The 12,365-nt window shown below is 44.2% G+C and overlaps 1 protein-coding gene across 2 annotated transcripts; it reads left to right on the forward strand.

Moving 5' to 3' along the window:
- The first annotated feature begins 222 nt into the window (after positions 1–222).
- On the forward strand, positions 223–9,314 carry wfs1b (Wolfram syndrome 1b (wolframin)). Of its 2 annotated transcripts, none has more exons than XM_030395335.1 (10): positions 223–413; positions 1,978–2,373; positions 3,991–4,067; positions 4,324–4,468; positions 4,618–4,791; positions 5,066–5,146; positions 5,298–5,458; positions 6,749–6,985; positions 7,090–7,208; positions 7,611–9,314. In XM_030395335.1, exons 2-10 carry the CDS (start codon positions 1,980–1,982, stop codon positions 9,157–9,159), a joined length of 2,937 nt encoding a protein of 978 aa, XP_030251195.1. In that variant the 5' UTR covers positions 223–413; positions 1,978–1,979; the 3' UTR covers positions 9,160–9,314. The 2 variants fall into 2 exon arrangements, with proteins under 2 accessions (XP_030251195.1, XP_030251196.1); XM_030395336.1 differs by having other exon boundaries at positions 3,994–4,067.
- Positions 9,315–12,365: the final 3,051 nt, after the last annotated feature.

The following is a 12,365-nucleotide window of genomic DNA, read 5'->3' on the forward strand; positions in this document are numbered from 1 at the left end:
TTTAGGAATTAGCTGATTTAACGCTGAATTACCTGAAATAACAGTCCCTGATTTAACTTTAGGGGTTCATCAAGTTATCGACAGTCGATTCTTCTTGCCTGTGAGAAATCGCTTGAACTTCCTGCCTTTGCAGCCAATCAAATCGCCATCTGGAAAAACGAGTCCTAAGTTGTATCCAATCACAACACGCAGAATTCGAAGTGGGCGTGAACGTCCAGTGCAGCCGCTGACAGACCGTCCTGTACTTTGTGTTTGTTTGGAGTTTGACCACACAGAGCCAAGCCGAGAGGCAGACCACACAAAAGCGAAAGGGAATAATGACTTGGGACACTGAATAGCACAGAAACCGAGATATTTCTCGAGGCCCTTTCACCTGGAGGATTAGAAATAAACTGGTGTGTTCGTGGTTAAAGGTAAGCGAGCAACAGCAGTGACATGTTATAGGTTAGCATTAGCAACACCACCACCGGTTGGTTTAGCTACCTGCCACATATATCACTGTCAGCTACTTAAAGACTGTGGTGTTGTATTAGTGTGAGACGTGTATAAACGGTGGCTGAATAATAATGAGTATTAAGACTATGTGAATGTCTCCTCCACTGGTTACATCTGTGTCATTGGAGCTTCTCCTTACTGGGGTTTCCCTAAACTGTAACAGGACACATCACGTTTCCAGTCAGGACTCTTGAAGGATGTGTCCTTCTCGATATAGCTTCACAGGGCTCACTTGATAATATCTAAAATAGACTGCAGGACACGTGGCTGGTTTGATACAACAGAAAACAATAGGTTTTACACAGCTGAACCAAACTTATTAAAACATGGATTTGCAGACTTTAAAAGTCTGTTATTGATGTGGAGGTTTGCAGGTTTCAGTCTTTAAAGACATGTCTGCAGGGTTGCAATGAAAATCTGCTGGCAATCAAGCCTTGGTGGCACATGAGAGAGCCATATACGTCACAGTTTGTTTTGTTTTGTAGTAAGTAGTGTTTCCATCATGAAACATAGTTATCTGAAATATTATAAGAAATTAGCCCTATTTTTACATGTAGGTCTTTTACCTTTGGAGCCAATTTGGCTGTTGATAGAAAACTTTTGAAAATTAATCGATCAAGTTATGTTATGTGAGCAATTTTGTTTCAACTCCACTTGGCACTGATGTGTCTATTCGACGTTCTCTCATAAACAGAGAGGAGACAATAAAAGAGTTTTATCACAGCTTGTGATTAAAATAAAACGCAATACGTTGATGGTGCTGAATTTCCATTTTCGGGGCAATCAGTAATTGAGATTATTGTGAATATCCTGACATGAATGACTTAAAAAAAAAGGTGTCTATAGCTCACTGACGTACAGTCCAATAATGGTTTTCTGATTGATATAGAATTTCCTAAGCCTATCACCATGAACACAAGTTCAGTCAGATGTGTGTAAAAAAAACTACATATTCCAAACTAAAAAACAACAGGGGGATGAGTTTACCGCCATTAATTTATCATTTATTTTTTCCGGAGGACTTTATGATTAAGATGACTTATTGAAGACTCCTTAACCGTTTTCCCTCGAAAAGATGTGTCCTAAGTCCTAGTTTGTTTCCTAACTAAATGTAAGGTGAATGTGATTCCATTATGATTACTGGGATATATCCCTGGTTTCTGGTGAGGATTTAACCAGTGCTTCAGTCATCTGTTTGTGTACTGCAGTCTCAGTAATAGCTGAGTGAGCAAAGGAGGCGTGTTGAAGTGAAAAGAGAAAGTGTCCTTTCACAGCAGCTGTTACTCCGCCGTCACTTCCTTCTCCGTCATACCTTCACTGTCAGCTGTTTGCCTTGAGCTCTTCCTTGATCTCTGCTGCTGAACACACGCGAACAAGTTACATTTTAACATTGCTGTTTTCAGATCCTCTCCAACATCACTGTGATTTTGACAAGCCCATGAGTTTTCTTTTCACTGATTTGCTCTCTGGTGTGATTTTCAGCCATGGAACCATCACCTAACGGCAGCGCTGCCGCCCCAAAACCAAACCCCTCGCCTCCCTTCACCCTGAGGCCCAGCCTTTCCACTTCAAGCTCATCGACAACCACAACCACGCTAACCTCAGAGCGCCCTAAGCCTAAACTCACCATGCCAACGCCACCAACTACGCCCTCATCTTCTCCCTCCACTGCCTCCCCTCGGACTTCTCCTGGCCTTTCCTCACGTTCTTCCTCCCTGTCCACGCCGCCTGCTTCCCCTCTCCGCCAGCCCATCAGGAGCCCCTCTCTGGTGGGCAGATCTCAGCTTAATGCAGCCTCTACGGGGAATCCCCCGACTGGATCCACGTCTGCTGGAGCTGCTGTGAAGGCTCCACAACCCCCACCCACACCCGAACCAGGTTAGGACCAAACTCTTTGACCTTTTACTTTTATAATAGCACAATCTTCACTGCACTGTTTCACTTCTCCAACAATCAGTGCAGCCAACACTCCCTGACAGTTTACTACCTGCACTACAGTCTCTCCATGACAACCTTAGACATTCCCCACAACATGTAAATTAGCCTGTCCCACTCTGCTGACTTGAGGAGAGAAACCAGTCTCACCCTCATCTTTTCACAGTCCATTTCAGCTCTGCTTGGTTCCTACTCACCAAAGTAAAGTTCCCATAGTGGGAGATCTCGAAGCTGATCTGGGGATATCAGATTTAATCTGTTGCATGACTTTGCAGTGACATGTAAATATGGAGGATGACTGGAAAGTGTGAAATCCAACACCTCCGTCGTGTGACACAGTTTTTTCCTTTAGACTCAGTCCTGTCCCCAAAGACAGCCATACCCTGTACCGTGTGTCTAGCTGTAGAGATTCGATCAGATAATGTTGTAGCTAATGGGAGACAGATTGCATCACTGTGCAGGGAAGCTAGCAGCTGCTGTTGACTGTGCTAAACCAACAGTTATTTAAGGGCACAGACGGGTGATCGGGGTATGAGCAATGTACCAGGAGCATTGACTGGCATCTGACAGAAGATACCAGATCCCATCTTATTTTTTTTCCTCCAGAGACAGGCAGGCACAAACAGACCATGAATTCACACACCGGTATCACTTACAGCCTGTGGGCGTTTTGAATCTTGGAAAGTGTTTCCACATTTCTTGCCACCTCCAGTTTTTCCTAGTATACATGCCTAGGAAGCCTTGCTGTTTTGTTTTTTTCCAAACAACAAATGTGACACCTCAATTTACAGGAAGTCGAGACATTTTCCATTAGAGCTGGTTTGAGTGATGCACAGGGATTTGACAGTATCAGAGCTCATCAGCCAGAAGAAGAAAATAATTAAACCAGATTGTCTCAGAGGGACGTTCTTATCAGGGCAGAGCTGTTTCTGGAAGGGTCTGACTCATGTGCACACTCTGGGATCACTCAAATCATGACTACCATATCGCCTCCTTGTGTTTACTTGGACCATGTGTGCAGAGTATTTTATTATCATACTTTAAACTTAATTAATTTTATGGTTGAAGTTTTCCTCAAACTTTAGGCAAAAAGATTATTTATATAGTACTACCACCTTCTTATTTTGTCAGTCGTGGACATTAACTTGAAATAGAAACAGTATGGTCAGCAGTTTCATACCCTATAAATACCCTATGTGTGTGTGTGTGTGTGTGTGTGTGTGTGTGTGTGTGTGTGTGTGTGTGTGTGTGTGTGTGTGTGTGTGTGTGTGTTTGTTTCAATTTTGCAGTAGCTTGGACCAGGTACACGCAGGAATCCATGCGTTGATTAATTTAATTGCACAGAATTCACAATGCATTCATGTTACCTTGATCCTTTCAGAAGTTATGCACCTTTTTTTACAGGCCACAACACCTTTTTGTCAGTGGGCATGAACACAAACGTTCACCTTCACTCACACTTTTTCACGTTTGTGTTTTTTAGGGTACTGTTGTATATTGTGTACCTAAGATCCATGAAATCTGCAGAGTGTTTAGTAAATAACTTCCTGTTCTCTTCAGAAGAGCCGGAGGAGGAGGTTAGTTTTGAGGACCTGGAGGAGAGAGCAAAGTCAGGAGAAGCTAAAGCACAGACCAAGGTCAGTGTCAGTGAACATATTGCAAATACATTAATGACCATATGGTGGGCACAGAGCAGATCAGCCAAGTAATGACAAATGTTATTTTAGAGTGACATATTGATAGCAAGGACAGGTCATTGTAACATTTGCCTTTGCAAGTCTAAGAGTGTGTGTGTGTGTGTGTGTGTGTGTGTGTGTGTGTGTGTGTGTGTGTGTGTGTGTGTGTGTGTGTGTGTGTGTGTGTGTGTGTGTGTGTGTGTGTGTGTGTGTCCAGATGGGGCGTTACTTCCTGGCTCTGGCTGAAGAAAGAGATGAGGAGCTGAACAACTGTACAGCAGTCACTTGGCTCATCCAGGCTGCTAAACAAGGACGCAAGGACGCCGTCAGACTGCTGCAGCAGTGCCTAGCCTCAAGGAAAGGTGCCAAAACCTCCCACTGATATCCTCAGTCTGTGGTTATTAGCAACACAGCGTGAAAGACATTGGTTTGCATCTTATGATTTTAACTTTAAATGATGCTGGGAATAGATCTCCATCATCAGCGTGGACCTTCACTGTCTCGTTTTCAGGCATTACTCTGGAGAACTTTGAGGAGGTGAAGAAGCTGTGCATGGAGACGCGTTTCGAGAGAGGAGTTAGGAAAGCAGCTCTGCTGATGTACTGGAAGCTGAACCCGGAGAGGAAGAAGACGGTGGCTGTTTCTGAAATGCTGGAGAATGTTGAACACGTGCACACAGAGCCAGGTACAGGAAGAGATATACTGTGATTTAACACACTCACATTGTTGATATATCCACTGGACATCGTTATCTTTGTTCCCATGGCACAAAAGGCGAAACAAACAACAAAAACTAACTACTACAGCCCAGGATTTTACAGTCAGTGCATCCCTAAGTAAAACAGATTTCTAGCAGTAGTTGCAATATACATATCCTATTGCAAATTGTGTTAAAGAGGAAAAAAAAAAAAATACAAACTAGTGACATGATTGTTTGATGTTTTCTCTTACATCTTCAGGTCAGCCAGTCTCCCCAGGACCACTTAACAGCTCCGCCAAGAAACAGAGGAGAGTCCTGGAGACTATGGTCACCAGTGAGGGTATGTGTGGCCCCAACTTGTAGGATGAAGAACGAACCTGAGAAAAAATGAATTCCTCTTGCCTAAGACGATTCAAATGGAGTAAATACATTCTCTTATTATTAATGTTACTGTACTTGTAAGTTAACGTACATCATGTGTGTCTTTGCAGCCAGCTCCCATGTGGGTCTTGACGACTTTGTGGAGATGACTAAGAAGTACGCTCAGGGTGTTGCACCATCTCCAGTCATGGCTGCAGCAGGAGGGGATGATGACGAGGACGACGACGATGTGGTGGTGAAGAATCCAGATGAACTGCCCCTACACCAAAAGGTAGGAGGCTGTCAATTGGGCTGTCGCTCTCTTTTCAAAGTCTCCCTCCACTCAAAAATGTGTTTTCCCTGTTGTTACTTCACTTGGATGTTTGAGCTTCACTATGCAGAATGATGTACACTAGGGCTGCACAAAAAATCGTTAAAAAATCGCGATCTCGATTCACACATACACGTGATCTCATATCTACACACAGCGATTCTGAAGCATTTTATATCTCGAGCTGAATCACAAACAAACGCTCCTGTTTCCTCCCGGATTTTTTGAAGCGCCCCCAAACGCAGCGCTGCTGCTGCCTCCGCCCTCAACCTGTGGTAAAGCGTCTTTACAACACGTGATTCAGTGGCGGAAGCCCGCCTGCAGTTAAGTGTATGGAAGGAGTGAGTGAGAAGCCGTTTGTTAGACGGGGCAGCAAGCCGCTAATCTGCCCGTCCTTTTAGCGGCTAGGTCCGCGGTTTTAGACAGAGGGCAGCAAATTGGGGGTCTGTTTTGGTCCGCCGATTTCCCGCCTCGGAGGGTACACTTATTTCCGCCTCGCCTGCTAGATGAGCAACTGGACAGCCGCTGAGATCGGGAGATGCTAGCGTCTCCTGGATCTCTAGCTGTATGGTTGTGTTAGCTTGTTGTTGTAGCCACAATCTAGGAACGGTCGCTGCTTTAAAATTAAAAGCCCCCCGCTAAGAACCCAGCTCTAAACTCCAATGGGGTGTAATGTAAAGCTCTTATTTTGAAGACAAATTCGTTGTCAGCTGCTCACAGCCCAACGTCGGGCTTCACGTCACGTCACATGTTTACCTCTACCTCTGAGGCGGCTTTTGGAAAAGGAAGAATATTACGCCTCCGTTTTAGAAAGCCGATCACAGCAGCTAGCACATATCACCTAGCTTAAGATACGGCCCCAATAAACACTGTACAACATGAGGTATAAAAGGATGCCCTCTCATCTTGGGAGACTAAATTTTTTTTTTATTTGTGTAAAAATAATTTCTCATCCAATGATAGAACTTGAAATGAACAAAAAAACATTGCTTTGGCAGAGGCATAGTAGTATTTGCCATACTATCATGTTTTTTGTTTTGTTCAAGTTCATCAGTGCAATAAACATTTTGTGAAAAAAATCGTGCCAGAGAATCGTGATCTCAATTCTAAGCAAAAAAATCGTGATTCACATTTTTTCCAGAATCGGGCAGCCCTAATGTACACGCAGCAGTTAAAATGATTCCTGCGTTTCGGGACCTTTGTCATGTACTAACCAGGGTGGTGTCCTCTCCTCTCTCGTGCTTACTCCAGCTGCTGAAGTTCCCTCTCTACGCTCTGCTGGAGATCAAGGAGCACCTCATCGACTGGGCGTCACGTGCTGGCATGCAGTGGCTCAGCGCCCTGATCCCCACACACCACGTCAACGCACTCATCTTCTTCTTCATCATCTCCAACCTCACCATCGAGTTCTTCATCTTCCTCATCCCTCTGCTGGTTTTCTACCTCTCGTTCTTCTCCATGATCATCTGCACACTGCGGGTTTTTCAGGTCTGTGGCAGCTCCCATGAAAAATGTTCACTCTGTTACAGTTACAGTGTGTAGATGCACTTATCTGAGTAGTAAACAGAATTAATAGGCACCTTTTTCTACAGAATTCAAAAGCGTGGGAAAACTACCGGGCCCTGACCGACCTGCTGACTCATTTTGAACCCGGTCTAGATCTGGAGCAGGCTGAGACCAACTTTGGATGGACACACTTGGAGCCTTATCTGTAAGCACATCTGTATTTGCATGAAGCTGCATGGAGACACATTCATCCCTTTGCTCAGCAGACTATTAACTGCCTACTCTCTTGTGTTTGCAAATGTAAAGTTTGTTTTTGTTCAGGTTTTACTAGTTTGAAATTTCAGTTTAGCTTTGTCATGTAGACACAATCATACAGAGTTTGCTTAGTTCAGTTACTGTTAATGTCTAATTAAGAAGTAAACTATACATTTTTTATTTACATTCTTTAACCTGAACAATTATGGAACAATTTTTTTTATCAAACACATAAAGCAGCAGAAAAGGTTTTAGTTTTATTCTCAAAATTAGCAGAAATTTAAAAAATGAATGATAATGAAGAAATGTTTCTGTAGCTAAATGAATACATGGTGTTTTTCTGTGTGCTCAGGTACTTCCTGCTCTCTGTGGTCTTTGTGGTTTTCTCCTTCCCCGTTGCTGATAAATCCTGGATCCCCTGCTCCGAGTTGGCCGCTGTCGCTGTCTTCTTCACCGTCACTGCCTTCCTCAGCCTTCACGCCTCTGCTCAGCTCTTCGCTCGCAAAGCCCTCCTCACGGAGGTCCTCTCCGGAGCGTGCTCCCTCACTCACCTCCTGCCAGACTCCTTCTGGTTCCTCAGGATGTTTGGGACGACGTTCATCTCTGTGCCTCTAGGGGACATGGTGGCGTTGAACCTGGGGATGCCATGGCTGCTGTATGGACACCTTTTCTATCTCCTCTTCCGTATGGCCCAGCTGAGAGGCTTCAAGGGCACCTACCTGTGCCTGGTTCCCTACCTGGTTTGCTTCACCTGGTGCGAGCTCACCTTGGTGCTCCTTAACAACGCCTCTGCGATAGGACTCATCCGCACCTGTGTTGGCTACTTCCTCTTCATGTTCGCCCTGCCTATACTCTCGCTGGGCATGGCTGCGATGCTCATCATCCAGCTGATGCAGTGGTTTCTCGCCCTGGAGCTGACCAAGATGGTGGTCACACTCACAATTTGCTTCGTGCCGGTAGTGTTGAGGCTTTGGACCCGCTTCAGCCTCAACCCCATCGTGGTGTTTCGCTCTTTGTCGCGGAGCAGCGTCGTCAAGCTCATCCTGGTGTGGCTCAGTGCTGTGGTGCTCTTCTGCTGGATGTACGTCTACAGGTCTGAAGGCATGAAGGTGTATAACTCCACCCTGACATGGCCTGAGTACAGCAACCTCTGCGGCCCTCAGGCCTGGAAAGAGTACAACATGGCGCAGACTCAGATTCTCTGCTCTCATCTAGAAGGACATCGCGTCACCTGGACCGGACGCTTCAAATACGTCCGCGTGACCGACATTGAGAACGGGCCTCATTCTGTAATCAACCTGCTGCCTGTGTTCATGGGGAACTGGATGCGGTGCCTGTATGGTGAGCCGTATCCTTTGTGTGAGGAGGTGAAAAACGCCACAGCCGAGCCCCAGCCTCTGCCTGCCCCGGCTCCTCCTCCAGAAGATCCGCTCTGTAGACTTAAAAAACTGGCCAAGCACGAGTGCCACATCAAGCGCTTTGATCGATACAAATTCGAAGTCACGATGGGCATGCCGCTGGAGAGGAAGGCCAAGAACGGGACGATCATAGAGGACGAAGACGCCACTAAGGACATAGTTCTGCGAGCTAGTAACGAGTTCAAATCTGTGTTGTTACACTTAAAAACAGGGAGCCTGGTGGAGTTCAGCACCATACTGGAGGGTCGTTTAGGCTCCAAGTGGCCTGTGTTTGAACTGAAAGCCATTCACTGCATGTCGTGCGCCGACGCCCAGGAGCCCAGTCGCAGGCAGTACAAGATCGAACACGACTGGAGGCGGACGGCTCAACACGCCCTGCAGTTTGGATTTGACTTCTTCTTCAACCCCTTCCTGACTGCTCAGCTGCACCAAGAGTCAGAGACTGGAACAGAAACTGAGATAGTGACACAGGAGGTGGCGTAGAGGGAGAGAGATCCAGCAAACGCACCTCTGGGAGAAACAATATGTGTGATGATGATGATAACGCTATCTTAAAGGAGAACTTCGGTCGATTTAAACATGCAGCTTCATTGCTCAAGCTACCCTTGACTTGCCAGTACCGAAGACGCGAACAAATTTGATCCAGCCATTACAGAGCTCCGTGAACGGAGACGTAGCATTGAACGCTAACAGCATGGGGTCAGAACTTTAGACTGTGTTTTAAGCGTCTTAACATGCTCCACATCTCACACCAAAAGTTATGCAACATCAGCAGACACCTTAGCACACAGCACTGTAGCGTGTATGACTCAAAATGAATAAAAAAGTAGTTAAAACAGTGTGTTTGTGCAAGGAGCTACTTACCTGTTTGTTGACATCCGTGTGTTCCGGTAGCTAGACCAAACTAGCATATCCATCGAGTGTGCACTTAACAGGCTTAACAGGCTATTGTAAGGCTCATGGCTCATGACAGGCTGTAACATGGACATGTACATTATGAACATAAACACGAAAATGCTGGATTACGTTTCCGTCTCCGCCAGTGAGGGAGTAAATGCACGCTCGACGGATCAGCTAGTTTAGCCTAGCTACCGGAAGACGCCGATGTCAACAAACAGGTAAGTAGCTCCTTGCACAAACACACTGTTTTAACTACTTTTTTATTCATTTTGAGTCATACACGCTACAGTGCTGTGTGCTAAGGTGTCTGCTGATGTTGCATAACTTTTGGTGTGAGATGTGGAGCATGTTAAGACGCTTAAAACACAGTCTAAAGTTCTGACCCCATGCTGTTAGCGTTCAATGCTACGTCTCCGTTCACGGAGCTCTGTAATGGCTGGACCAAATTTGTTCGCGTCTTCGGTACTGGCAAGTCAAGGGTAGCTTGAGCAATGAAGCTGCATGTTTAAATCGACCGAAGTTCTCCTTTAAGTCAGAGAATGTGAATGATTGTACAACACTGTCCTGCACATTATCTTATTGCAATGCTGTCGATAATTTAGTTCCTTAAGTGAGTAGACAGATATTTAGGGATATTTAAAAATGAGAGGTTGGTGCAGTGAGTCCTTTGTAACAATTCAACGGTCCGCTGTTTTTCTAGCTCCACCTTGTCAGTGTTGGATCAGTGTGTTAGGTACGTCAACAGAGGGGGGAAAAAAACATGATGGAATAGAGTCATTTAATGGTACCATCCTCTTCTGACCTCTGAACCGGGCCGCTTAGTGGAAACTCCGACATCTGTTGTGTCAGTCCTGTTTTGAAGCTGAGCTCTCAGCGAGTGTGTTTGCATTCTTTTAGGTTTTCAGCCAAAGTGTGTGAGAATACATTTGTACAACTGAATTAAATTTACAAAGTTTAGAACAAGTTAAGAGTTAATTAACTTCCTAACACTAAAGTAAGATAGCTGTGGTAAAATGTGCATTTCATCCAGTTTGAGCTACACGTGTGCTCGTCACAGGGCGTCTGTTAATGAAGGCATTTTGATTGTGTTTGGTGATTATACAAACGATATGTGTGCTACACCCACTTTTTATGAAATATTTGTGGCCAAAATCATCAGTATTTGCATTTGACAGTTTCCTTGGGAGGCTGTTGAACCCTGTTGTGTTTGTGGCCGACAGATTATGGAAGAAGTTTCTATTTTTACACTAAAGGTTGTGAAGCTGACGATGACTATGAAGGGTTTCCTTTTGCTGTCGAGCTTTAATCACTGAACATTATACAGTATATGTATAGAATGTAATTTTAAATTAGTTGATATATTCAAGTGCCTTGTAAGACATCGTCTCAATTCAAGAATCATTTGGGTGAAAGTCATTTCTTTAATTATTAACCTTTTTAAAAAGCTCAGCTGCATCTGTGCTTTTATTACAGAGCAGTTGTCCAAGTTTCTCTCTGCCTCTCCACTCATCTTCTCCTCCTCCTCCTCCACCTCTTCCTCCTCCCTTGTTTGTCTCTGTCTCTGCTGTGCAGAGATTTAATATATTGAATATTTGCAGTCCCGTTGTGATGATGTGTTTTGAGTTAGGATGTCACTACTGTTTTCTACTGTGACCCATAAACACTATGAAAACATTTATGTGTTGCAGTTTTTGTATCACTTGTTTTAAACACAACATTTTAAGAGTTTCAAGAATGCTCTTAGTCCTGCCTTTAGAACCAAGTGGTAAATATTTATTTTGCTCACAGTTTACTGGCGCACTGGGACTGAATACAACTGAGACATCATTAATGTTAACAGTAACTCTTGTGCTTTTCATACTATGATGAGTCATATCAAAGCCTGCTCTGCTCTGAGATAGGCCTGTATGTAGTACAGAGGTTCCCAAATTTTGTAAAACTGGCTATCATCAATATTTTATATATAATATATAATGTATAAACCAATGTGACCGTGAAAGGCGTCGCTCTTAGGCAGAAATGAGGACTCAAGTCACCGTTTTAATGAATTGCAACTTGCCTTCACATAAATAAAGGACTTGAAACTCGGCTTAGATTTGGCACAGAAAACGTGGTGTTGGTCACAGCCACGTGTTATACAAATACACAGCTGCTGATATTTTGGTCCAGGTCTGGATAAACATGTCGATTAGTCGTTTTGAAAAAAAGAACGGGAGGAGAGAGTAGGGATATGTTGACATGTTGGCCTCAATGCAAAACAAATTTACAATACAAACACGTTTGTCTAGAAAGTACTCTGACCTCATTATTTTCATATTATTGCATTATTTGCATACAGATTTGTGTACAATCTACATAGAAAAGGTTGATTTCTTTCTATTCAAGCTCAGAAAATGTCTATATCTGCCTCCATATCTCTATCATACACCTATCTTTAATAGCTCTCCTCTGTAATCTGTAGTGTTGCCAAAACAAACAAAAAAACACATTCATGATTGCGTACAGTCTGGAAATCTGTTTGGATGCCATGATATTGCATCATTACTTTTTTCTTCCCTTTCATAGAAGAAACCACTGAACTGAAGGACATTGGATAGATTTTGATCAAAACATGACAAAGTGATTGAACATGACACGTCATTAGTTGTGGGTCGTTGTAAATGGCAGTGTGGCAACATCAGTGTAGGAACAAAGAATCTGTTGTCGGTGTGTTTCCCGTTTTTGCCTGACTCGGGCTCCTTCCTCCCGAAATCTCTGTGCTCGACCCTGCTGAGGGCAGAAAAGGTTAA

Source organism: Sparus aurata, chromosome 18 (assembly GCF_900880675.1).
Source record: "Sparus aurata chromosome 18, fSpaAur1.1, whole genome shotgun sequence".
Lineage (NCBI taxonomy): Eukaryota > Metazoa > Chordata > Actinopteri > Spariformes > Sparidae > Sparus > Sparus aurata.

Coding starts and splice junctions, on each gene's coding strand:
- wfs1b (XM_030395335.1), top strand. CDS start 1,980: ATGGAACCATCACCTAACGGCAGCGCTGCCGCCCCAAAACCAAACCCC. Junction 2,374..3,990: donor CCCACCCACACCCGAACCAG/GTTAGGACCAAA, acceptor TGTTCTCTTCAG/AAGAGCCGGAGGAGGAGGTT. Junction 6,986..7,089: donor GCACACTGCGGGTTTTTCAG/GTCTGTGGCAGC, acceptor CTTTTTCTACAG/AATTCAAAAGCGTGGGAAAA.